This window comes from Microplitis demolitor, chromosome 4 (genome assembly GCF_026212275.2).
Source record: "Microplitis demolitor isolate Queensland-Clemson2020A chromosome 4, iyMicDemo2.1a, whole genome shotgun sequence".
NCBI lineage: Eukaryota > Metazoa > Arthropoda > Insecta > Hymenoptera > Braconidae > Microplitis > Microplitis demolitor.
In genome coordinates, this window is record NC_068548.1 from 635797 (window position 1) to 663459 (window position 27663).

General features: G+C 33.7%; 4 protein-coding genes across 4 annotated transcripts in view; 2 read left to right on the forward strand and 2 right to left on the reverse strand.

Moving 5' to 3' along the window:
- LOC103574680 (uncharacterized) overlaps window positions 1-3242 on the forward strand; it is a 57381-nt gene extending 54139 nt beyond the window's left edge. The window contains exons 7-9 of the mRNA XM_053738236.1: window positions 29-1169; window positions 1377-1859; window positions 2240-3242. Coding sequence (XP_053594211.1) covers window positions 29-1169; window positions 1377-1859; window positions 2240-2839 — 2224 coding nt within the window. The 3' untranslated portion in view covers window positions 2840-3242. The remainder of the gene's footprint in view (window positions 1-28; window positions 1170-1376; window positions 1860-2239) is intronic.
- Window positions 3243-6773: 3531 nt separating this feature from the next.
- LOC106693163 (PAX-interacting protein 1) lies at window positions 6774-12736 on the forward strand. The gene is made up of 5 exons (XM_014439569.2): window positions 6774-7097; window positions 7893-10524; window positions 10877-12114; window positions 12196-12400; window positions 12477-12736. Exons 1-5 carry the CDS (start codon window positions 7002-7004, stop codon window positions 12548-12550), a joined length of 4245 nt encoding a protein of 1414 aa, XP_014295055.1. The 5' UTR covers window positions 6774-7001; the 3' UTR covers window positions 12551-12736.
- A 5047-nt stretch (window positions 12737-17783) lies between these two features.
- On the reverse strand, window positions 17784-19510 carry LOC103574679 (serine protease gd). The gene is made up of 5 exons (XM_053738575.1): window positions 19505-19510; window positions 19114-19279; window positions 18958-19043; window positions 18573-18915; window positions 17784-18475 (listed from the first exon to the last, which is right to left on the reverse strand). Exons 1-5 carry the CDS (start codon window positions 19508-19510, stop codon window positions 17784-17786), a joined length of 1293 nt encoding a protein of 430 aa, XP_053594550.1.
- Window positions 19511-20363: 853 nt separating this feature from the next.
- On the reverse strand, window positions 20364-24317 carry LOC103574653 (uncharacterized). Its single transcript, XM_008554152.3, has 10 exons — window positions 24051-24317; window positions 23115-23303; window positions 22906-23035; window positions 22592-22845; window positions 22027-22156; window positions 21740-21966; window positions 21499-21628; window positions 21166-21443; window positions 20659-20788; window positions 20364-20589 (listed from the first exon to the last, which is right to left on the reverse strand). The coding sequence occupies exons 1-10, from the start codon at window positions 24105-24107 to the stop codon at window positions 20462-20464; spliced, it is 1653 nt and encodes a 550-aa protein (XP_008552374.1). The 5' UTR covers window positions 24108-24317; the 3' UTR covers window positions 20364-20461.
- Window positions 24318-27663: the final 3346 nt, after the last annotated feature.

Sequence of the window (27663 nt, forward strand, 5' to 3'; positions counted from 1 at the left end):
AATTTAAAAAATTTTTGAAATTTTCCAGACGTACCGCCGACGTTCGTTCTGTCGGCTACTCGGAACTATTCAGTCTTTCCCGAGAGGATGTACTGGCCGCGATGAAAGACTACCCCGAGGCACAAGAAATCCTGCAGAACCTTGGCAGAAAACGGCTGATGGAAGCCCAGCGTGTCGCGCGCCTCTACCGGGCCCCGGTGTCACCAGGTCATGATTCATCAGACAACAGCACCAGCAAACGGATAGTCTCGAAACTAAAGAGCGACGTGAGAAATCTCAAGACCGTTTTACGCAAGAGCCGAAGGGCAACGCGGCCAGAAGAAGCCATGGAGTTGCAGCCATTGACATCGAAGGTCCCGCCACTACGTCGACAGAATAAAGTCGACGTCGAAGACAGAATCGAGACTGTAGCAGCCGTCGAACCTCCAGTATCACCTCTCGGTGCGGGGTTACCCCTTCTTTCACGCCTTCGTCTTCTTAAAGAAAAACATGACCGTGAAGAGCGACGCCATCTTGTTGACCATCCTCCTGACCGTCCACCAGAGCCAGTAAATTTAACCGCAAAACCCGAAGATTTGAATCCTATGAATCCAAATTTGCCTCTGCTGCAGAGGATTCTGTTGCTGAAGAATAAAACAGAACCTGAACCAGTCGATAAAGAAATTTCTAAAGACTCCAAGGTCAGTAAAGAAGGTAAAATTTTGAAAGAAAAACTTTTGCCTAAAAAAGTGGAGGTTGCGCCCAAAAAAACAGATCTCGCTTGTGTGGATAACACCAACGAAGCCAAGCGGCCGTGGGAAATGCTGAAGGATGCGTCGATAAGTACGGCAACTGTGTTATCGAGCGTGCAGAGCCAGCAGGTGGTAAAGAAGACCCCGAAGGTGGTAAAGAAGGAATCGCAAAGGCAAAGTCTCGTGCAGATAAGGCAGCAAACTAAAATGTACTCGTCTGTTGATGACTTATCACCAGAGTACTGCGGGTTACCTTTTGTTAAGAAGTTGAAGATTTTGAATGAAAGGCAAAAGTTGGCGGAACTTGAAAGAGCCGTCAGAAGCTCGAGTTTAGATGCCGGTGAGGTCGCGGAAGCAGAGTTCGATGGTAATTTAACGAGGAGTCATTCTGAGGCTTGCGCTATTGAGTATACGAGAAAATTGGCGAAATTTAATAAGGTAATTTTTTTAGCGGGATCTTTTCCTTGGATTTTAAAACGGGAAAAATTTTAAGTTTTCGCGGGAATTTTAATTTGAATTTGAAAATTTAAATTTTGGCGGGGATTTTAATTTGAATTTGAGCGGAATTTAATTTTTGGGAAAAAGTTTTTATTTGAATTTAGGCGGGAAATTTTGAAAATTCAAATAATTAAATCAATTTTACAGGAACATGGAAGTATTCGAACAGATTCATTGTCACCAGAGAATGAAACACTCGAGAGGCGAAATTTGAAAAGTATATTAAAAAAATTATCTGCTGGAAGTCGTGCCGACAGCTCAGAGACGACGATAACACCAGATCCAGAATTAGTGACCGCGGAATTGAAAAAGTTGATGCGTGCGCCGACGATCGAGGGGTACGCGGCGCGACACTCTAAATTATCAAAGAGTGTCACGTTTAATTACACAATGCAAAGTCCACCGTCGGAATCTTCAGGGGCCAATATCGACTTGACTGGAGAAAGCAGTGGGAGTACTGACGGGCGAATGGAAGAACTAAAGGGTGGAGATATATCGTTACCAAAGCCCAAGAAATATAGTATCCGTCCTCTTGGTAGCGGTGATATCATTAAAATGCTTTCGAGACCTGAAGACGAGTATTTGGGCGATTTGGTCACTGGGATTAAAAATGTTGTACATAAGAGGATGGTGAGTTATTTTCAATTGTTTACTAAATATAGTCATGTGGGTACTCAAATAAGCGGAAATTTACTGATTAGTCTAATAATAGCAATTTTTTTGACGAAAATAAATTTTTGAAAATTTAAAAAATTTGAATTTTACTTTTTTTGACATTCAGCATGTGGGTACTTAATCTAGAGGAAATTTACTGCTGACTAAGAATCTTATGCCGATTAGGCAAAAAAAATAAAGTTTTTAAAAAATTCAATTTTCAAATCTTGAAATTTTTTTGTTTTTGAAATATATCGATGTGGGTACTCCATCGATCGGAAATTTACCGACGTGACTAATGGCAGTATTCTTTTTTTCAAAAAAAAATAATTGTAAAATCTATAATCTCATTTTAGGAGGCGTTGCAGAATAAATTTGCTCACCAATTTTCCTCATTGGAGCTCGAAATCCACAAACGAGATCAACTGATAACTCAACTGCAGTCCCGAATCTACGAACTCGAGCGACTGAACCCCAACCGGTCAAGCAGCGGGAACGATAACGCAGATTCTGGTGACGATAGTACCGACCTTGACGTCTCTCTCGACGACGACACTCTTCGAGACCACGACGAGCATCCATTTATGAGAGACGGCTCAGTTGATACAGTATTAGGCGCTGCTCGATCGTCACTTACTCGTTCTTCCATACCGACCGCAGAGCAGCGCTGCCGGAAAAGGAGATCCTGGGAAGAACATTCTGAGGAAGAAACCCTCCAGCTCCAAGATCTACCCAGATCAATATCTCCTCAGAGTCTGTGGCGCGAAGGAGTCGTAATCGATATCGAAAGCTCCGACGACGACAGACCCCGAAGATGCGCGAGCGAATCCGCGGCTGACGACGAGGAAGATTCGATCGACAGTGACAAGGGCCCGAATAATTGGGAGCTCAAAATGTTGGCCGAGCAATTAAAGAAAAGAAAACGCAGTCATGAGACTCCAAGTCCTGGCTCCTAGCGCATTAATCGAATTATTAGTATTTTTAGTTACTCAAAAATTTATAAAATTTTTAATAATAATAATAATAGTGTCGGTGAATTGAATGTTTTCCAGATTTTCGAAACTAGATATACTGATAACTGCCGTAATTTATCATTCAACGGTTTAAATGGTTGTAATGAGACCATTATATCATCCATTAATTGATTAATCAGTCAATTAATCGATCGACTCACAATTTTATTAATTTTTTATTGTTTTATATTGACTTTTAAAAGGAAGAGCTCGAAGTGTAAAACGAATTTTAAATTTTTTACTTTGATTAATCGGCTGATTAACTGATTAATTGAGCGATTAATCGACTGATTAACAGAATTTTTCTATAATTCTTCGACTTTTTAGTTAACGTCTTAAAAGTGTGACTTGGAATGACTTTATTTTTCATAAAAAAATATTAATCAATTTTGATTAATTGATTAACGTTATGATTAATCGATCGATCAAATTCGTGTTTTTATTTTTGCTCGAAAACTCGGATATGATGAGGCGACAAGATAAATTAGGCAACGTTGAATTAATTTAGTAAATTAATTAACCCATTAATCGGGCTATTAATCAGTCGATTAATTAATAATACTGCATTAATTTAATAAATTTTTTTTAACTAGAGAGTAATTAATGCACAATTGCAAACAAATTTTTTAAAAGTAAATAAAAGTAATTAATTAATAGTTAATGATTAATTTATTAATGATTAATCGAATGAATGAGAGTTTTAATAATAAAGAAATCGGTTTTATCGTTATTCATTTCGTATGTAAATACTCACTGGTGCCTGAGAGATATATATATAATATATAATTAAATTAATTTATTAATTAATTATTAATGATTAATTAACGATTAAAGTAATTTAATATCGCGTTAATAATTGATATTAATTTATTAATTGAATTTATAGATCAAACATAAATAAATATATATAATATTAACGAATAAAACGAATTTAGACTACGATCTACTATCTAATTAATTTAATTAATCAATTAATTAATTAATTTTTTTATGTAGATTAATATTTAAATTTTTTCAAATAAACAAATTTTTAAAATATTTCATAGAAAAATATTGAGCTGGGAGTAAAAAGAAGCGGCAGGGATTTTTTTTTTTAATTAAAAAAAATTAATTATTGATTAATATAAATATATATGAATATATAAATAGAGATATATTTAAAAATAAAGTCGAAAGTTTATTAAGTAGCGATGTAATTTATAAATATAAATATATGAAGGTATAGTTTATTAAAATTATTTCGGTGAAAAGTATTAAAATTTATGACATATATTTGTATATATATGAATATATATAAATATGCATACAAATGTATAGAAAGATACAGAATTTCATGCGCATTAAAATGAGTACCCACAATCTATACTTATATTTATAAATTTAAAATATTCATATATATTGAAATGTATATATATTTACAAAAATTTGAAAAAATAAATATATCATGTTGGTACTCATTTTAAAGCGTATCAAATTCTCTATCTTTCTAAACCAATAAAATTTTTTTTTAATTTAATCACAATCTCAATAATTACAAATTTTAATTAAAATTTTCTCTTTCTCATACTCAACTTTTATTTTTAATTTTCACGTCTTCCTATCAATCTTACGTAAAAATTAAATCAGACCTTTTTTGTTCAAAATTGAATTTCCTACAAAATTAGTCTTATATATTTTTGTCATAAATTCCATTTGAAAAAAGGAAACCGAAATTTTGATGTTCACTTCAATTCCCACAATTTACCGACACTGGAAATTCAAATTACAGCTAAACTAATTAAAATATCGAAAAAATTATTCAATACAAATTTGTTAAAAATAAAATTTTCTACAAAAAAGGTCTCTGTACTTTTTTACGTAAAATCGATAATAACGATAATATTTCAAATTTAAAATGAACCCCCCTTCAGAAATTGAATTTCGTAAATTCAAATATTTTTAACCGAAATAATTAATAAGATAATTAAAAAAAAATATATATTAATTAAATTATTATTTATATGGACCAGACCAAGCTCAATATTTATAGAGTCTACTGATAAATATTATGTAAATGAATTTAAAAATAAAATATGTAATTTAATTAAAATGATAACGAAAAAAAACGCGTGTGTGATTAATTAATCAATAATTAACGACTTGTAAATAATTAGAGTGAATTATTTATTAATGAATGAGTAAATAGTAATAATAATAATGTAAATTTTTATCAACGATTGTGAATTATTTAATTTTAATTTTAAATGAAATAAATGAGATACAGAACTCGCGGTCGCGGGTCTCTACAGATCAGAAGTATTCGATTATATTAATATAGAAAATTGTAAGAGTATTTATTAAATATGTATGTATGTATGTATTTTATTTGCGGTGGACTAAATGATGAATAAAGCGAACAATGTTTTCAAACTTTATTTTATTTACTTATACCTCAATCTATTTAATTGAAAATTTTGAATTTGAATTTTTTGGCGGGAAATTTTTTTTTTTTTACTGATGATATTGAAGCATTTTGAAATGCACTGCTAGTGTAGAGCAATTTGGAATGCATCCTTATTAATTATTTTTATTATTTGCGCGGCAAATTTAAATATTTAAAAAATAAATTAAAAGAAATTAGAAAAAATCTAAAACCGTGTCAAAATAAAATGGCGGCAGAATATAATAGAAAAATATTTAAAAATTAAAATAAAAAAACACTTGAGCGTTTGAACAAACCTTGGCGGGGAAATAATGTGCAGAAGGGTGTCCTAATACACTTGGAGATTTAATTTAAATTGCTCCAAGTGTATTTCAGCCAAAAAACGTCACTTAACTGCTATTTCCCCACCAGACGATGCCAGATGATTTTGCTCAGGAACTTGGAAGTTATCAGCATCAGTCATCAGCAACACTTTACACTACCACTGAACACTCAACACTTAACTACACCACAGACACTTTGCACAATTTAAATTAACAAAAGATAAATTTTACAATCACTGCACAATTTTACACGACTTAACTGCAATACTGCGTTTCTATTTAAACGTAAAGAAGAATCTGGACCAGTACTGTCGTTGTCGACGATACTGACTGTTGCTATTGGACCGCCAGTTGGTACTAAGCAATCCATTTTGCAATTCATTCTCTCTCCCCCACTTTAGCGAAAATATGAACGCTGAATACAGCAACGCGCAGTAGCGCCATCTTGGCGCGAAAATTCAAAATCGAAGTTTTATAATTTTATTTGTGTCAATAATTATATTAATTAAACTGAAAAGTATACTCGAAGTTATTTATTTTCATCAATATTTTATTAATTAATATTATTACTTGCGCGGTAAATTTAAATATTTGAAAAATAAATTATTTGAAATGGGAGAAAAATTTTAAATCGTAAATCAAAATAAAATGGCGGGAAAATATGATAAAAATATTTAAAATTAAAAAAAAAAAAATACGCGTGTTTTTCCTAAAATTTTTGAATTTTAGTATGGATTTTTTTGAAAATTGTAGATTACCCAAAATATATCGATGTGGGTACTCAATCCAGAGGAAATTGTCCAATTACTCCAAAAAAAATTATCAATTGTAACAAAAAAAAAAAATTTTGAAAATTTATTTTCTTATAATTTTGAAAACACCCAAACCTATCATGTGGGTATTAATTCTAGAAGAAATTCTCTAACTTTTACCCAAAATTTGAAATTCCCTCCCTAAATCTAAATTAAAAAATCCAGAGATTTACTTTCCACAAAAGTTCCCTAAAGCTCCCTTACAAAATATTCAGTCCGTGTACCGACAATCGATAGGCTTAAAATCGATTACTCTCGATACATACATTCACACACTGACATGAATCACCAACTAATCGATTTAAAGGTATACGTACATTTTGACACAGCATAACCTAAAATGTTATAATCCTGCCGTCAATCACAACAAAAACCGACGCGGCAACAAAACATTTAATTCATTTATTAGTTCCAATACTTGTAATTCAATAATAATAATAAAAAATATTATTGGTGCTTAGGTTAATGGTTTGTTTACTTAAAATGTTTGATAAAAATAATATTGGAATTATTATTATTTAATATTTTAATATTAATTATTATCAACAATGGGAGATATACGCGCGGGATTAGACGAATTGAAACTTGACGTCGCTTTATTTGCTGATGTTAAATTTTATGTCACTGGACGTGCTGACCCTAAGGTAATTTTAATATTTTTATTTACTGCAATAATTATTCGTAATTGTGATTTTAATTTTCAGATCCCGGTGTTTTTATTTTTTATTTTTGACATTTTTTAAATTTATTTTTTTGTAATTAATGTTGTTGTTGTTTGTGTTGATGTTGTTGTTATTATTTTTAAGACATGAAAAAAATTTAGGTTATAATTTTATTGACTTGTTTGTTATGAAAACTGTTTTTTTTTCTTTCTTACTTTTTTTTTATTTATTTATTTTTTTTTTTTTTGCATATAATTATTGTCAATAAACTTAGCGAGTAGTTTTACTTGGTCTGAGGTCGTAAAATTAAATTTTAGAACAGTCATTTTTGTTCGTTTATTTTTTTTTTCAAAAGTTTGGAATTGGCGGGTAATTTTGAAAATTTAAATTTGTGCTGGTGTGGAAAAATGATTCATGGCTTGTAAGAGATAAACTATGGGGTTTAGAGAAAAATGATAGAGAACTTTTTTGTAGAGAATTTAATAAGGAACAGAATTGGTCATGATGACTTTTGATGAATTTTTGATATTTCAAAAGATATGAAGGTTTTAAGTTTGAAAAATTTTTGGTCGTTGTGAATTTTAGTTATTTAGTAGAAAATTAAAATTCACTGGGTTAATTATCGAGTTTGGGAGAAAATGATAAGGAGCTTTTTTGTAGAGAATTCAATGAGGAACAAAATTGGTCATAATGACTTTTGTCGTATCTCTGATAGTTTAGCCACAATATTCTTTCAAAGTAAAAATTCAAGATGCTAAAAGAAATTATTAATTCCAGGTGCTGTCACTGCTACACAAAGGTGGTGCCGAGCATTCGAACTACTTCAGTGACTTTGTGACCCACTTGATAGCCGGAGAAGAGCCTGCCGAGAACGAGTTATTCGAAGCCAAAGATATCTACGAGATTCCCGCGGTGACTCAGAACTGGGTCCTGCAGTCTGCGAAATGCAAGCAGCTGCTGCCGACCCACTATTTTTCTGCCCAGGAGAACCAACTGTTCAGTTCCGTCAGGATCTGCACCAGTCTGGTGTCTTCAAGGGACATCGAGTCAATATGGGCGATGGTAGTCTTGCAGGGTGGTCACTTCCAATCGCGTTTGGATCGGACCGTGACCCATTTGGTGGCTGGTAAAGCATCGGGAGCCAAGTATGAGACGGCACTCAGCCGGGGAATCAAAGTAGTGACCCCGGATTGGGTGACAGAGTGCTGTCGGACCAGGACCTTGGTTGATGAGACCGAGTATCATCCGCGGTTGCTGGTCTACCCCTCGCCTAGTTCCATCGGTCTGATTACTGGATTCATTGACCAGGAAGAGGACAATGATGACGATGATGACGAGGATGATGAAGACAATGACGAGGATAAGACACTGTCTGATGTCCTAAAGACCAGACTACCTTGGGAACAATCTGGTTCCTATGGAATGGCCGTTCCAGTTCAACAAGTCCAGCAGATTCAACAAATTCACGTACCGGTTCAACAAGTCCAGCAAGTCCAAGTCCAGGTTCCAGTTCAGCAGGTCCAGGTCCAACAACAAGTCCAGCAAGTCCAGGTCCAGCAAGTTCAGCTTCAACAGATTCAGCAAGTCCAAGTCCAGGTGCCAGTTCAACAGGTCCAGGTCCAGCAACAAGTACAGGTCCAACAAGTTCAGCAACAAATCCAACCACAATCACCATCGCAATCACCTCAATACCAACGTCCAGCAACGAGTTTACCAGCTTACAGTTCTTCCAACATAAACCCAACTTGGACATCATCTAAATCTGTTCAGGAACTACAGAGTCCAATTATTCAGCAACAGATTCATCAGCAACAGCAACAACAACAGCAACAAATAAATCAGCAGTCAATTCAATTGCAGTCATTCAATCAAGTGAACCAGCATCAAGTCATGATTGCCCAGCCTCAGCAACAAATTCCTATTCAGCAACATCAGCAAATTGCACAAAAACAAATAAATTTACAGCAGCAACAAATTGGACAGCAATTGAATCAGCAACAACAGCAACAGCAACTAAATCAGCAGCAGCAATTAAACCAGCAGCAACAACAAATAAATCAGCAGCAGCAGCAACTGAATCAGCAGCAGCAAATAAATCAGCAGCAGCAAATAAATCAGCAACAACAAATAAATCAGCAACAGCAATTAAATCAGCAACAAATGGGACCACCGCAATTAAATATGCAACACATTCAGCAACAGATGATTCAGCAGCCAATTCATCAGCAATCAGCAATTCAGCAACAAGCAGCAATTCAGCAACAGCAACAACAAATTCAGCAACAGCCAATCCAACAGCAACAACAAATCCAACAGCAACAACAAATCCAGCAGCCAATTATTCAGCAACAAATTCAGCAACCGCAGCAGTCCCCAATTCAGCAACAAATTCAGGAGCCACAACAATCACCAATTCAGCAACAGCAATTGACATCAGAACAACGTCAGCAATTGTTGCTAATTCAGCAACAGCAGCAACAGCAGAAAATCCAACAAATATCCCAGCAGTTGCAGCAATCAGCACCACAGACTCAATTTATTGTCCGCGAAGCTGCGATTCAGCAACAGCCAACCCAGCAACCGCAGCAACAACAACCTCAGCAACAGCAACAAAACCAGAGCTTTATTGTCAATCGGGAAACATGGCAGCAGCAGCAGTATCACTTGCAGCTGCAGCGTCAGCAACAGTTGGGTCAGCAACGACCTGCTGGTCAGTGGGTCCAGCCACCGCAGCCTCTGCGACAGCTGATTCATCTAGATGCGCAGACGCATCAGAAGCTCCAGCAGATGGATCCTCAGCAACGGGCACAGGTAATTCAGAAGATTCAGAAGTCGAGGACTCTGATGCTGCAGCAGCAGCAACTTAATCGACAGGCGCATCCGGCGATAATCAGGACTGCGGGTGTTGCTGGAGCTGCGGGGACTCAACCGGTGCAGTGGGTCCAGAGAGGGCAAATTATAAACCAGAAGCCTATGCCTGGTCAGCCACCAGCACTAGCGCCGATAAATTCTAACCAGGTGATCCAGGTTCAACCTGCGACTCCTGTTGCTCAGGCGCAAACTGCCCAGACTTTTCAGGGCCAGTTGACTCCGCAGCAGCTTGCGCATCTTCATCTGCAGAAGCAGCAACAGATGGCTCGGCTTCAGCAAATGCACTTGCAACAACAACAGCAAGAAACCATGACACCTCTGGCGAATCCAGTTGCTGCCCAAATGCCTGCAGAGCAACTGGTCGTCAATGCCAAGACCAAAACTGCTCTTGCTAATATGCTGACCAACAGATTGCAAGGTGGTGCAGCTGAGGGCAGTGCTGCTGGACAATTGAGACTTATGACTGCTCAGCATCGGGCCCCACCTCCACCTTCTCAGGACCCAGCACTTCTTGCTGCTTATCAGAGACGTACTCTAGGTAAGTTTTATTTGAATGATATTTCTGGCTCAAATATCGAAGATATCAAAAAAAGTAAAGAGACCGATTTTGTAGGAAATTAAATTTCCTTCAAAAAAGGTCCTTAGCCCTACCTCCATATTTCCAATAGTTTCAAAGTTACAAATCAACAAATCAATTTAGATCATTAAGTTAGTAGCAAAAATTTGACTCAAACTTTGAATGAAAATTCTGGCTCAAATATTAAAGATATCAAAAAAAGTAAAGAGACCATTTTTGTAGCTCGTTAAATTCTCTATAAAAAAAGTCCTTGACCCTACCCTTCTAAAATTGAATTTTGACCCATAAACTAATGAAACAAATTATTATTTAGGGAACATAACCAACGGTGCAGCAGCTGGAATAAAAATGTACACACAGCAAGTCCAGCAGCCCAAGGCCCAGTTCTACGGCCACAACCCCAACCTAAAACTACCCCCCGACCTCTGTTTACTTGGTTGCATCTTCGTGATAGTGGAATACGAGTCCCACTACACAGCCACGGAAGTGTCAAACTGGCGGCAAGTAATCGAGCGACACGGGGGTGAAGTAGAGCCGGAGTACTGTCCGCGCGCGACCCACGTCCTAGCGATCACCCAGAAACACCCAATAGTAGTCCAGGCCCTTCGCGACGGCAAGCGATGCGTCAACGCCCACTGGTTATCGGACGTCGTCAGCAAGCAGCAAGTTCTTCCCCCCTGGCATGCGATCCACTTCCCCATTCCCTACGAGGTCTCCGAGAAACCCCTGGCCCAGCACAACATTTCCTTCACCGGTTTCGAAGGTGACGAGCGCGTGAAAGTGAAAGCGATGCTCGACCTCCTAGAGGTCCAGTACACAAAGTACTTTTCCCGGCACAACACGATCCTAATCTGCCGGAAACCCGAAGGTCCAAAGTACAAAAAGGCCAAGGAGTGGTCGGTTCCCTGCGTCAACGTCCAGTGGCTGATGGACATAATCTGCGGACAAGTCGCGGCCCTCCACCAACTAGACCAACCCAAGTACCAGCAGTTCAGCGTCAGCAATCCCTTCCGACTCGACTACTCGCTAGTCCCCCACCTGATGACCGCCTGGAAAATGCCCATCAACATCACCCAGGAGTCCTACGACAAAGTCAAGGCCGTCGGTCAAGGTCCCAATGCCCGAAGGAACAAAAAACCTCGACTCGACGTCTCCCTGAACAAAGACCCCCAGCTAATGGGTCTAGACGAGCCCATCGTCGTGACGAATCCCGACCCCCCGAGTCTTGACAGGCAGCCGCGGATCCTCTTCAGTGGAACGAACCCCAGAAAACACGCAAAGAGGATCAGGGAATTGGGCGGAACTCTTGCCGCTAATTGGCGAGACGCGACCCACCTGGTGATGAACGCCCCCTACCGAACGGTTAAATTCCTCTGCTGTCTCAGCCGCTGCAAATTCATCGTCAGCGTCCAGTGGCTGCTGGAATGCTTCGCCAGGAACACTTTCGTCGACGAGGCTGGCTACGGGTTAGACAATGAGGAGTTTGAGAAAAACTTTAACTGCAATATCGAGAAGGCTCTCGTTAGTCCCAACCGAGGCTCTGTACTTAAGGTTCGTATTTTTTTTTTTTTTTTTTTTTTTTAGTTGTTATTGAAGTTATCCTGCACTGGAATTTTTAAAATTTTATTCCAGGGTAAAACTTTCTATGTAACACCGAGTGTCGTACCGGCGCCTTCGGCATTCGCTGAAATAATCGAAAGCGCTGGCGGGATTTTTGAAAAAACCAGACGTTCACTTGCGCAAATACAGGAAATAAATGCTAATAAGATAAATTATATCATCGTTACGCAGGCGAACGATCTGCATTTACTCAGTGATGTACTTCGTGCTAATATCGGTAAGTTTATTGGACGTAATATTTATTTTTAATAATTATTTGTGGATAATAACTGACGAGTGAATTATTATTGAAGGTGTGTACAGTGCTGAGGTCGTACTAGGTTCAATATGTCGTCAATCTTTCCAACTGGAAACATCACAAATCTGAGCGTAGCTCTTAGTTTTATAAGTAATTGAAAATATAATTTTTAGAGGTAAACAATATCTTTAAATCAACAAGTCTTTTCCAGAGTTATTTTTAAAGAATACAGAATTAAAATTATATATAAATAAATAAATGAATGAATATATATTATATTAATATAAGGGGACAATAAAAAATACTTTTATCATACTTGTGTTTTTGGGTTTATTGGGAGGTGGAATTTTTTTGAGGGTTTGGATGAGTAGAGCGGTAAATTTCCGTTAGTTTGAGTACCCACATCGATATGTTTTGAAAATAAAAATTATTTTTGGAAATTTGAATTTTTGAAATTTTTTTTCACTATTTAATGAGTAGTTGTAAATCGAGAGGTAAATTTCCGTTAGTTTGAGTACCCACATCGATATATTTATATATTTATATATATTTTGAAAAAAAATCTAAATGAGTGTGAATATAGCAGACAGATAAATTTAAAATTAGTAATAAATAGAGTAAATAATTAATAACATAAAATTTAAAAAAAAATGCGCATTTCAAAAATTTTGAAAGTAATAAGTGCATTTTTTTTATATATTATTTTTTTAATTATTTACTCTATTTATTTACAATTTTAAATTTGTCTGATTGCTACATTCATACTCATGGCGAGTTGCAGGTGTTTAAATTTTTCAACATTTATATATATATATCTTCATTGATATATATTTGTAAGAAAATCTATAATTTTAAATCTAAAAAATCAATACTCGAATTTTTTTTAAATAAGTATATTTTGAATAGAGCGTCTTTTAAAAAACGCGGGAGAATTTAAAATTTAATTTTTTTCAAGTAAATTAAATAAATGTTTATATTATTGTGTAATAAAAAAAATTTTTTTGAATTTACTCACTCTTCCCGCCATTTTTATTTTCAGCTACGAGTGCTTGTACATCACCGATGTCTAATTAAATAAATCACACACATAACCACTTCCGAAAAAAAATTAATTTATACAAGTAATTAATCACTAATCAACAAGAATAATTTAAAAATAATATTTTAAATAAAACTATATGATTTAAATATTTATTCGGCATTCAAATTCCGACAATCAAGACGGCGAAAAACGACCCGAGAACTACATCGACACTGAATTTAATTTATTTATATATTATTAAAGTCACCTTCTCTGACACACATAATTTTGAATATTTAAATATTTATCATTAATCAAAAAATAATTTTATAATATTTTTATGTTCTTAATTATCCCGCGCAATAATTAAACAAATTATTTAACCGAGTTTAGAAGACAGACAATGAGAGCAGCCATCAGGCGGGAGACTGACTGTTTCTGCGCACGCGTATGTCTATTTTGTATCAACTGCGCAGGACGTACCAACCGCTTCTACAACTGCGCAAGTTCTCTGTGCCAAACTTCAGTTTACCGCCATTACAATAACTCGAAAGTTATCTAAGTCGTGATTAAATAAATAAATTAAGTGTTTTTTTGTTTAAATAAATTAAAACTCGTATCTTTAAATGTTCTCTACCACGCAGTGAATATTTCGTGATAATAATTTTATCGGTACGGAAAATATAAATGACAAAAAATAATAAATAAGTAAATCGTCCCGTGGTTTTTATTGTTCAGTTACCGGCGTTCGTTGTCACTCGTTTTTTAATTCAAAATCGAGTAATTAAAGTGAGTATTTTATATTTCATCATGACTTTTTTGCCGCCATTGTGAAAAAATTTAAAAATAGAATTTAGTTTTTTTTTTTTTTAATTAAAAATTGTAGTTCATAAATAAGTGAGTGATTAATGCCAGTGTTTTTGTGAATAATTTCCATTAGTATATTTTAATATAAATAATTATTAAATTATTCAAATTTCGTTTCCGGATTGTGCAGAATTAATTCATCACAAGTGTCCAAAATGTAAGTCTTTAAATTTTTTTAAACAATTCTTTATTTATTTTTTATCCTCTAGCAATAATTTATTGCTTACAATTATTTATTTAATTTATTACTTATAATTATTAATTTTTATTTGTAAAACAAAAATTTTTTAAATTTCAAAATTTTTAAATATGGATTTTTTAAAAATTTTATTCTATTTATTAATAATTTTAAATTTGTCTGTCTGATACATTCGGAATCATAAAATCGGCCATTATTTCTAAAGACATTGCTAGTAAAAATTAAAAAAAAAAAAAAACGAATTATTTCATTACTTTTTTTTCTTATTTTTTATAACTTAAATTTTTGGACTGGAAGCTGCAGCATTACTATTATTTTTATTTAACTATTACAATTTAAACAATCAATTTTCACTACTTTCCGTCGATTCTTCAATTTCCGTATCCTCGTTGCCCTTTTTAGTCCCAGCCAACTCTTCTTTAACCTTCTTCTCTAGTTCCTCAAGACTCTGATCTGTTTTACCGATCGCGTCTGCGACTTCTTGGAGGTCAAGGCTCCTACGCGAGCCAGTAGCTCCTTCCTTCGTCGAGGAATTTTCCAGTAAAACTTTAACGACAATCGGCTTGTTACACAAATTGCACAAGCAATTGTTCGACGCACAAGGCCCATTGTGTTTCACCATCTCATTGGGCCCCGATTCTACTGTATTTGGTCCTTCGAGCCCACCCTTATTTGGTTCTTCGAGCGCGTTCCGATTCTGCCAGTTAAGTCCCACGGGCCTATTCTGGCCCACTGGCCAACTTGGTGGATAGCGCAATGAATACCGGTTGTAAATGACGTAAGGAACAATGGGTGGGTCCATGAAGTTCCCATTTGGATGCCTCCAATTTGGCAAGAACTTTTTCATCTGCACTAATCGTCTCTGCACTGCAGACTCTTTGCTACTCGGATTCTGTTCTACCGGCAGAGTTTTACGGTACCCAAAATTGTTGTCGATCATCGTGGGCCTCAATGGGCCCAAATTTGTATATCTTTGACGCGGTTTCCAAAAACACTCTGGCTGCCAATTATTTTGGTCACATGAAACTGGTGGCTGCCAATTACGAGGTGCTGGTCTGTAAGCGGACCCACCTGGCCCATTTAATTTGTTGGGTTTACTGGGCCCATCTATCGCATTGAGTGAGTCAGAATTGTAAGGGCTTCGTCTATTTGGCATCAGAGAATTCATTTGCTGATTAGGATTGAATTGGAAATTAGGAATTGGGTAGGGCCCAATTTGCTGACTGGGATAGGCCTGAGGTAGACGTCGTTGCTGCCAAGGAACGTAACCATTTTGACCAGCGTAATTAACTGGTAGGACATAAATAATTGGACGATTGCACGGAGGGGGTTGAGGTTTTGGTTCTGAGAACTGTCTTCTGGAATTCCGAGTGTTGGATTCTTTTGAATCTTCACAAGAGTCCTCCTGGAGAGGGAGTGGGTCATTTAATGCCCGGCTCCCATTACCCATTTTCGACTCTGGAGACTCCGAGGTACCGAGGGTCGAAGGCTCTTGGGTCGAGGTGTCGAGTGCCCGGGCTTGGATTGAAATTTTCTTCATACAAATCAAGGTCTTGGTCCCCATGTCCAGCGCGAGGTAGATCATGTAGCCATCGGAGATGTTGGTAAGGAATTTCTGCCAGTCTTCAGTGTGATTGGAGGTCGAGTTGAGGACCCGGTAGAGACAGATTATGTCATCTTGAGGCCCGTTGTCAATTAGGTCCTTCCAGCCCTCAAGTTCTATCTGCGTCGCGTTGGTCCCGGTGTCCAGCGCTGATTTTAGCTCCGTGGCCGCTGATTTGGTTTCCGCAGACGCTGGAGATGAGGGGTCGATTATCGCGGACAGTAGTTCGATGGTTTTCAGAGGAGCTCTTCGCTCCTGTGACACTGAGCTCAGCCACTTTATGCCTGAAGGCTCTTTTAGGAACACCAGAATTTTTTGCTGAGCCTCTTTTATGTCTCTGCAAATTTAAAGAGGTCAGGTTTAGATGGCAAACTAAAAATAGACTACTTACTTCTCAGATGTCGCTTCGGCGATGATTGACGACGAGAGGATGCTCAAAATTATCCAAGTCCAAGTCATTTTATGCTAAAAGTTAAAAATTTTTGTGATTTAGCCAGAAGCTTGAAAGGTCTACTTTCAAATTGAGTTTATAGACAAACTACTAGAGATAACGCTAAAATGTATAAGAACTTTTTTGTAGAGAATTAAATTTCCTACAAATTTGTTCCTATACATTTTTTTCGTATCTTCAATATTTTCCATGTAAAGGAACAAAAATAGCAAAAATTCGAATTCTTAATAATTTTAGATCAAAAATTTATATATATTTATATATATGTCATATATCATATATATTTTTAAATTCATTGAATACACGAAAAAAATTTAGTTTACTATGAAATTGAAATCCGGGTAAAATGGGTCGTTTTTTTTTTAATCGAGCATCCGTTGGAAAAAAATCGCAATGTTTTTAGAAGTGTTCCATTATGGCCACACAAGAAACAAAATTTAGGAATAAATAAAACGTCACTTTCATTTTTAAAAATAAACACAACTTACTGTGATAAAAAAAAAAAACAACTATAGAATAGCGTGATCTGAAGACATAAAAAAAATCTTTACACGGCAACACAAACTGCCAAACTGATTTTTTCATCAAGGACAAAATAATGACATGCTCCAATCACACATACAAATATGACTATACATATAAATATATAAGATGTGATACTTTGTTATCGCAACTTTACAGTTCTCACCTATGAGCTGACCGTTAATCATTAATTATTGTTGGTCTGTTTAAAGAAAGTTTTAATTGAACTTTCGTTACGGACAATCGAGTTACTGACGTTTATGTACTGCGATAATAAATGATACTAACTTGCTGGTGATAATATAAATTAAATAAAAACCAATGTTTATAAATTTTTTATTTCATTTATTTTTTATTAAAAAAAAAAATTATTTGAACAGTAGAATTTTGAGGCGGCCCATTATGCCCCAGGTAGGTCATTTTACCCCAATTCTCCTCATATATATTTATTTATATATAAAAAATAAAAATAAACCATGCCGCAAGACGTCAGAGTTCATTTTTTGATCAATTTTCAGTTTTTTCAAAATATCTCACGAAATATCAAAATTTGACCAAAATTTTATATAAATGATTTTATAGGGAATTAAATTCTCTATAAAAAGTATTCTATACATTTTTTTCAAAAAGTCCGTATTTATGAAGATATTTTCAAAAAACTAGAGCCACGTGGCATTTTTGACGTCAAAGTTTCGGATCTTAATTTTGAAAAATTTTACCTAATATCCAAATGTGATATTTAGCGACGTCAACGTAAATAACGTATTCTCTATAATCGCAACCGAGATTACTCCTGTCCATAATAGACAGCGAAGCCACTCCCCTTAAATAATATCTTCCATTTAAAGAATTATAAATAGCGAGCGCCGTGCCACTGTCGCCATTACAGGGCCCACTGCGGCCATTTCGTGAACCGGCGCAAAACGTATTATTAGTGATGAAATTTCTCAGTTGGAGGCTCTGATAACATTTACGAGGCGAGACTATGGGAACCACGTGGAATTTAGCAACTTGATGTTCATTTTCCATCCTTAGGTCAGGATCACTGTCATAATCATCGTCATCGGCATTATTGCCCCGTGACGGGCTTCTGTCCCCCCATCCGGCGACGTAACCCAGCTGGTTAATGATTCCGTCCAATCTGGCGTTAGCTTCTGGCCATAAACACAGAGGGCGTATCAGCCATTTGTAACGCACTGTTTCGGATAATTTAAAGACAGCGATATCTGCATTCAATTTTCCCCGTTCGTAGTCAGGGTGGACGTGGATCTGATCAACTTGATAGTTGACGGCAAGTGACTCATCCCAGTTAGAAATTCGGTACCGTCCCAAAGATACGATAAATAAATTTGAGGTTAGTTTTAGGTTAAAATGATAAAGGCAGTGAGCAGCTGAAAAAAAAATATATATATAGATATATGTATGTAAATTTTCGAAATTTCGGGTGATTTGGCGGGAAAGAACTTTGAAATTTAAAAATTAAATTACCAGTCAAAATATGGCGGTCGCTAATTAAAGTCCCGGTACATTGAAATTCAAATATTTCCCGCGTAATGAAAATGGCGGCAAGCCAAGGCCATTGTCCGGGACTCAGTCTTCTGTTGTTTGTAAATATAAATTTTTCGTTATTTACTGGCCTCCCACATGATGCTGATAATTTTTCGAATTCTTTTTTAAAAAATGTTTCTGCTGAATGATAAAGAGTTTGTGGTTTTTCGGGATATTCTGTTGTAGGTGTCGCCAATGTTGATGTAGGTGGCGCTGTGGTTGTGAATGATGTCGTCGGTGGCGCGGGGGTTGTAGTTGATGTTATAGGTGGCGCTGTCGTAAGATGCGACAATGAAATATTTGAAAATTGTAGATTTTGATTATTATTAAAATCAAAATTATTATTATTTGGATCGGAGTAAATTGGTGGAAATAAATTATGTTGAATTTCAATTTTTCTTGCTGTTAAATCTGAAATTGAATAAAAAAAAAATTGAATAAAAAAGTAAGAATTTTTTTAAAGTGCAAAATTATTCCATACCTGGAAGTCCGACGCAATATCGCACATTGTTTAGAGTAATTAGAGATATGTCTGGTGTCGATTTTAGAAGGGGAAAGTGGAGGAAGTAGATGATCGGTAGCCCACGGGCAATATTTTTGATAACTTCTTCTTTAGGCTGCGCCAATCGCAGCTCTCCGCGATCAGACTGAAAATATGTTTTTTTATAGAAACTAAATATTCAAAAATTATTTTTTTTGAAAATCAAGTTGGTTTTCGTATTAAACGGTAAATTTCCGCTAGTTTAAGTACCCACACTCATATATTTTGAACAAAAACAAAAATTTTGAAAATTTGAACAAAAATATTTTTTTACGAAAATCAAGTAAATTTTTGTATTAATCGGTAAATTTCCTCTAGTTTGAGTACTCACACTCATATATTTTGAACAAAAAAAAATTTTGGAAATTTGAAAAAAAAAAAAAAAAAAAAATTTCTAATTAATCAAATTTTCATACTATTCACTCAATTTCCTCTCGATTGAGTACCCACATCAATAACATCCTCCCAAAAAAAATCAATTTCCAAAAATAAAAAAACGACTTACATCCTGAAAAATTTCCGTCGTCTGATACCGTACCCGCAAACTCAAGCACCGAAAGATTTTCGGTGGATTATAAATAATTATCCTTCCAAAAATTTCCCCACTTACTGGATTCAGTCTATAGGAAAAAACTTCCGGGCACGGGGACTGTAGCCCGCGAGAAAAATCAATCAAACAAATAAAAAGAAAAACAATAAATCTACAATAAATCATTTCAATCACTTGTCAACGAACAATCAAAAAGTTTTTAATTAATTTTATAAATTAAAATAAACATTTAATTAATAAACAAAATAATTATAATTTAACACGTGCTTACTTACAAGTCTTAATTTTTTTTTTGTTAAATAATTAAAAGTCTCGGCTTTGCTGACAAAATGGCCCTCTGACAGAAGCAGGTAGTAATTTAATTGCTGATTAAGGACATATGAGTACACAGTAGGGAAAGGGAGGGGATAGAAAATTACTAACGTGAGGTAAAGAACAGACGGTAATTCGATATATATTTTATACATATATATGAATAATATAAAAATTGTGGAGGAAAATGAAGTAAAGAAAAATATTTTATTGAAAAATTCTGAAATATTTTAAAATTGAAAAAAAAAAAAAAAAAAAAAAAAAAAAAAAAAAATAGGCTCACACTTGAAAGCACTTGATTTCCTCTGGAATGAGTACCCACATCATATATGTATATATATTTTTATTTTTTTCTCATCACTTTACATTTAAAAATTTCCAAGTCCTCTGACTCCCGGAATTTATTAAAATTGTACAAATAATTTTTTAAATAGAATTTATATGTTTCTTCGGGTAGGTTTTGAATTCTGCTTCATACTCCAAAGGGTATAGTCGGAAATTTTCTTTTACGCAGACGTGGATCCAGTCTTTAGCTGCCTCTGCGCTGTCGCTCTCTAAAGAAAAATTAAATAATTTAAAAATTCCCGCCAATATTAATTGATAATAAATCAAATTTTTCTTACTCTTAGCGAGACATCGCTTGAGGTTTTCTATTTTTTTCTCTGGGGCTGGAAGTTGTTCCTTGAAATTCGGATTTGTTACGGAGAAAAAACTCATTACTGCTTGCAAGTCACCGGAATTATCAGGATTTATCTGGACAAACAATATGAATACTTTGTTTTTTTAAAATATCTCTGTAAATATCGCGTTTTTCGAAAAATTGCATTTGACACTTTTTGTAGCTTTTTAAATTTTCTACAAAAAAGGTATCTTATACTTTTTTCATAAACTCAATAGTTACTGACATATTTAGAGTTAAAAATTTAAAGAATAAAATTAGAATTTTGAGTTAACGAAAGTGTAATAGGTTTTTTTAAAATAACTCTGTAAAAATTCAATTTTTTGAAAAATTACAAAGAATCTTTTTTGTAGCCCTTTAAATTTCCTACAAAAAAGGTATCGTACATTTTTTTCATAAACTCAATAGCTAATGAGATATTAAGAGTTTAAAATTATAATTATTATTTTACCAATCCCATGTGCTGGTAAATACAAGTCGCCCTTCGTTCCATTTCTTTTTCACTAATAGCCGCGAAATTTTTATTCAAAATAGCGACTTGATAATGTTTCTCCTCAATTTCCATTATTTTCATCAAATTGTCGGGGTACTCTGGGCATTTTTTCGAAACTTTTTTCAAACTGTTATAAATTGGCCCAACTTCCAATTCATATCCTACAGGATATAACCGGAAGTTGTCCTTTACACACACGAGAATCCAGTCTCTGGCTTCATCTGCGCTGTCGCTCTCTAAAAAAAATCAGAATCAGAATTTTCCACCAAAAATAAATTAAATTTTTCTTACTTTTAGCGAGACATCTTTCGAGATTTTCTAATTTTTCTTCTGGAGCTGGAATCTGTTCTCTGAATACCGGACTAGTTATTGAGAAGAAACTCATTACTGCTTGTAAATCGGCAGAATTGTCGGATTTTATCTGAAAAATTTATTAATTTTTTTATTTTCAAATTTTTTTTAATATGGGGCAAAATGGGCCACTAGAAATATGCGAGCCCATTATACCCCTTCTACATAACTGATATTTTACCAATCCCAGACGCTGGTAAATGCAAGTCGTTCTTCGCTGAATTTCTTTCTCACTTATGTCGGCTTTGAAATTTCTCTCTTCCATTTCCAATATTTCTTTCATACTTTTATCTTCCGGGTACTCTGGGCACTTTCCAGCAACTGGTTCGTTCTCCAAAGAAACTAACCGGAAATTTTCCTGTACACATACGAGGATCCAGTCTCTGGCCTCGTCTGCGCTGTCGCTCTCTAAAAAAAAGTTAATGAGCAAAAATTTTCCATTGAAAATTGAAAAAAAAATTTCCTTACTTTTAGCAAGACATCTTTTAAGATTTTCTAAAGTTTCCTCTGGAACTGGAATCTGTTCTTTGAATACTGGACTAATTATAGAGAAGAAACTCATTACTGCTTGTAAATCAGCAGAATTGTCAGGGTTTATCTGGACAAATAATATAAATATTCTGTTTTTTCAAAATATCTTTGTAAATATTGAGTTTTTTGAAAAATTGCAAGATACCTTTTTTGTAGGGCTTTAAATTTTCTACAAAAAAGGTATCTTATACTTTTTCCATAAACTCAATTTTTATTGAGATATTTGGAGTTTAAAACTCTGACTAAACTTGAAATTTTAAGATGACAAAAAATAATAAAAGTGTGATTGGTTTTTTCAAAATATCTTTGTAAATATTGAGTTTTTTGAGAAATTTTTGAAGACCTTTTTTGTAGAGCTTTAAATTTTCTACAAAAAAGGTATCTTGTACTTTTTCCATAAACTCGATAATTATTGAGATATTTAGAGTTTAAAATTGCCATGGGTTATCTACTCCAAAAGGGCGCGAAATTTAAAAATTCAAAATCATAATTGATATTTTACCAATCCCAGGTGCTTGTAAACACAAGTCGTCCTTCGCTCCATTTCTTTGTCACTGACGGCCGCGAAATTTTTTTCCCTCAAGGCGGCTTGGTAATTTCTCTCTTCCATTTCGATTATTTCTTTCATACTTTTATTTTCCGGGTATTCTGGACATTGGTCAGTAACATCTGATTCGTATCCTAAAGAACGTGACTGGAAATTTTCTCTTATACAAACATTGATCCAGTCTCTGGCTTCATCTGCACTGTCGCTCTCTTAAAAAAAAATTTTAAAATCAAAAATTTTCCATAGAAAATTAATCAAATTTTTCTTACTCTTAGCAAGACATCTCTTGAGATTTTCCAATTTTTCCTCTGGAAAGGGAATTTGTTCCTTGATAATTGGATTTGTTATGATTAGGAAACTCAATACTGATTGTAAATCACCAGAATTGTCAGGTTTTATCTGGAAAATTGAATTATTTTGAAAAATGTTTTTGTACCTGAGGCAAAATGGGCCATTGCAAACTAAATTATTATTTTACCAGTCCCAGGTGCTGGTAAACACAAGTCGTTCTTCGTTCCATTTCCTTTGGACTGATGGCGGCTAAATTACCGGCGGCCAATGCATCGCGGTAACTTTTCTCTTCGATTTCTAGCGTTTGAGTAAAATCATCTGGATACTCTGGACATTCTTTTGGCTCCTCTCGAATTTTATCAGTTGGAACAGAAGCCTGAGTAATTAATGCTGTTTATTAAGGGGTTTTTAAACCATAAAAAAAAAACTTTCTAATGGAAAAATACTTTTTCTTGTGGGAAATTTAATTGGCTACAATTTCGGTGTCTTTAGTTTTTCCCGTATTTTCAATATTTAGCCCGGAATTTTAATTTTTAAATTCACAACTCGAAGCCTTTGAAAATCCGACAGTTTTCGTAAAAGTTTCTTATTTTTCCTAGATTTTTCAGCTAAAAAAAATTGGGAAAATACTTTTTCCTGTGGAAAATTTAATTAACTACAATTTCGGTCTCTTTATTTTTTTCCGTATCTTCAATATTTAACCCGGAATTTCAATTTTCAAATTTAAAATTTGAAACCTTTGAAAACGTGGCAGTTTTTTTTTTAAAGTCTTTAATTTTTCCTATATTTTTCAGATAAAAAAAAATGAAAAAGTACTTTTTCTTGTGGGAAATTTGATTGGCTACAATTTCGGTCTTTTTAGTTTTTTCCGTATCTCCAATATTTAGCCCGGAATTTAAATTTTTACTTTAAAAACAGTCTTCTTGTTACTTTCGCGCGTTTCACAAAAAAAAAAATCACCGTTTTGAAAATCTCTGCGCGTAAAAAAATTTTTTACAAAAAACGGCGGATAATTTTGCATCAGAAATTTTTTTTCTCGTAAAAATTTCAATTCTTTTTTTTTTATTTTTCTCAAAAATTAAAAATGCTCTATTTCATAAAATTTTCAAATATATCAACTTACTGCGTAAATATTTCCAGCTAAAATGTTGACGCAGACAAAAATAAAAACTAAATACATTTTTAAATAAAAAAAATAAAAACTTATTATTTTTATCCAAACTCAATGCAACTCTTAGTAACACAAACTGACAATTCCGCGGATAAATATAAAAAAAAACTATTTAAACGGTCTTTTATATAACATACACGTAACCGTGGATCCGTGAAGGAAATAATCTCCGGAAAATTTCAGCAGAAGGGATAATAACACTAGATATATATATTTATATATATATATATATATATACGTATTTAAAAAAATAATTAAATAGTTATGGCAATGAATAATTATCTAGTATGCGAGATGGAATAAAAAATACGTACGGTCACGTTTTACTTTTTTTTTATCAATTATTGTAATGACATTCTTAAAGTGCGCAGTAACAACTTCTGTAATGAGACGTGATTATTTTTTCATTGTTTACTACCATTATTATTATTGGCATCGCACATTCTAATGCCAGATAATTTTATTCTCAAGCTGGAAAAAAATAAAATAAATAACTAAATAAATATCGAAGTGTATGAAAATAAATTATACTTAATTTATGTTACTGCGCTTTTAAAAAACCGCGAGGATTAAAAATAACTTTTTTTTTCGCGGAAAAATTTTATTTTTTATATTTTATTTTATTTTGTTGCATAACTTGACAATTATTGAGTTTATGTGAAAAAGCGTAAGAATGTTTTTTGTAGGAAATTTAATTTAGAAAAAAATTGTTTATGTGCAATTTTCATGTAAAGTTGATTCTTTAGTGGATATTTTTAGTTTTAGTGGAAATGAGTACATTTTTTTAAGAAAATTTATAATTTTTTTAATTTTAAATTAAAATTGTGGCTAAACTATTGGAAATATGAGAAAAATGTATAGGAATGAATTTGTAGAAAATTAAATTTTGAACAAAAAGTGTATAAATAAATTTTTTGATAAAATCAATTCCCGAGCTGATATTTAAATTTTTAAAAAATATGAGTAATTTTTTTTCAAGTAAATTTATAATTTTTGAATTTCAAATTAAAGTTGTGGCTAAACTTTTAAAGATATGAAAAAAATGTATAGGACTGAATTTGTAGGAAATTAAATTCTAAATAAAAAAGATATAAGTAAATTTTTACAAAAAACCGATAGTTTAGCCGGGAGAAGAAATAAATTGAAAATAAAATAAATCGACTTTGAAAAATATTTCAATTTTCGATAAAATAATTCAACAGAATCGATAATTACGATTCGATGTGACAATCTGATAGTCGATTGAAAAAAAGTTCAATTTTATTTTATAACTCAAGTATAATTTAAGAAAAAAATGTCCAACACTTTTCCAGTCCTTTTTTTCCGGACGGTTTTTCAATAGTTTTTTTGTTCGTCTTCGCTTCGAGAGTCTCGACGGTGTTATACGTGTATTTTCTTCGGATTTTCTTTCTTCTAGTATCTCTCAGCAGATAATCGAATGTCCCAAGTACTCTCCTGAGTATCAGCGTGTGTTCAACCAAGCGAAAATTATTTACGACCTTAGTTCTATTAGCTATAGTTTAAACTTTTTTGTCAACTTACTCTTCAAACTCACTTTTCATGCCTCATATACTCAGTATTCACTTTATTATCATCTCTACTTTTTTTGCCCACGAATTTAATTCATTTTTAGACAATTGGTCCTCGAAAAAAGACATGATACTAAAGGTACCCGAGATTTAATAATTTTTGGATTTTGTTTGTACAGTAAATTATAAAAAAAAAAAATATTTGAAAAAATTGCACATGTAGTTTTTGAAATTTCCTACAAGTGCATTTTTTTGGTTTTTGTTTTTTTTTTAATTTATCTGTTTAAAAAAAAAATCCAAAAATTATTGTCTGCTAACCTCAGGTACGAGACTAAAGTTAGCTGACATTTAGTAATTTTTTGGTTTAAAAAAAAAAATATTTGAAAAAATTGCACCTGTAGTTTATGAAATTTCCTACATGTGCATTTTTTTAGTTTTTTTTTTTTTAAATTACATCACTGAAAAAAAAAAAACCAAAAGTTATTAATTGAGTAGAATTTTTTTCCCGCGCAAAAATTGCCGTCAAAAATTCATATTTTTTCATAAATAACCAGACTTCACCATAATTATTTACCCATAATAAAATTATCTTACCCCCGATGGCAAAATTGACTTACTCACAAAATAATAAAATAAAAAGAAAAAAAAAGTCCATTAATACTTTGAAAGTTACAATAAAGTTTATCAACTTCCCACTCTTCAGTCTTCATTTAATTCTCTCCCTGAACTTTTAATTCGCCGTATCCGAATACGAGTTTACCTCAGCAGAAACCAAACGGATTAAATTAAATCGCATAATAATTCAAAGTATGTGGATCCATGCAGAAGCAATTAATGCCTCATCTACAATCATCATTTAGCACCTAATAAATTTGATAAACGACAAATGCTAGCTGGCTCGCTAACTCGCTGGGTTGATCAGAGAATTATATTACACATATATATGTAGTATGAATGTATGTACGCTGACTCGGAGTTTGAGTCTGATGGAGAGTTAAATCCTTTGAGGATTAATCCGATCGGAATTACGATTCGTATTAATCGACTTGCAGGTATTGCGTGCCGATGATGGAATGCCGCACATGTATGTCAATAAAGGGCTGGCAATTGTAACATATGGCTTTGTACGTATGTGAATGGATAGAAATATATCAAATGAACTTGCTCATAACCAATTTAGATGAAAGTCGCTTTGAAGGATTAAGACGATTTGAGTGTTCGAGTAATTGTTTATATACGTGTATAATAAATTTATAGCCTGTATATTGGGCTTATTGGTCTAATTACTGAATGGGGTAAATGGGTTGTAGGTGAGTAAGGTTAGATGGATTTTAATTTTTATGTCATGAGGAAATTCGTGAGGTGATTTCATGAAGTTTGAGTACCCACATCGATATGTTTCGGTGACATAAATTTTTAGGGGGTAATATGGGTCAGAAAAGGAAAATTGAGTTTTTTTTTTGTTTCTGAGGTTGTACTTGAGTTCGTAAGGGGATTTCGTGAAGTTTGAGTACCCACATCGATATGTTTCGGTGACATAAATTTTTTAGGGGTAATATGGGTCAGAAAAGGAAAATTGAGTTTTTATGTTATTTCTGAGGTCATATTTGTATTCGTGAGGTGATTTCATAAAGTTTGAGTACCCACATCGCTACATTTTGATGGCAATAAAACTATCAGGGGTAATATGGGTCATAGATTAAAATAAAAAATTGATATTTTTTACCCGTTTTTTGAATATTTAATTACAAGTATACATAGTTATTTTGATTTTTTTTTATCTACAAACAATACACAATATATTTATTTCATTATAATCAATAAATTACTTAATTATAAATAAATAATTTAATAAATATATATATTTACATTTAAAACGATCTTAATTACAATTTATTCATTAAAAAAAAAAAAGGATAACTTTTATTTAATCATTCTATCAATTATCATTATCAGTATTATTATTATAATTATTATTATTATTATTAATAAGAATAATTACAACTAAATGAGTATTAATGCGCTTATTTTGAGAC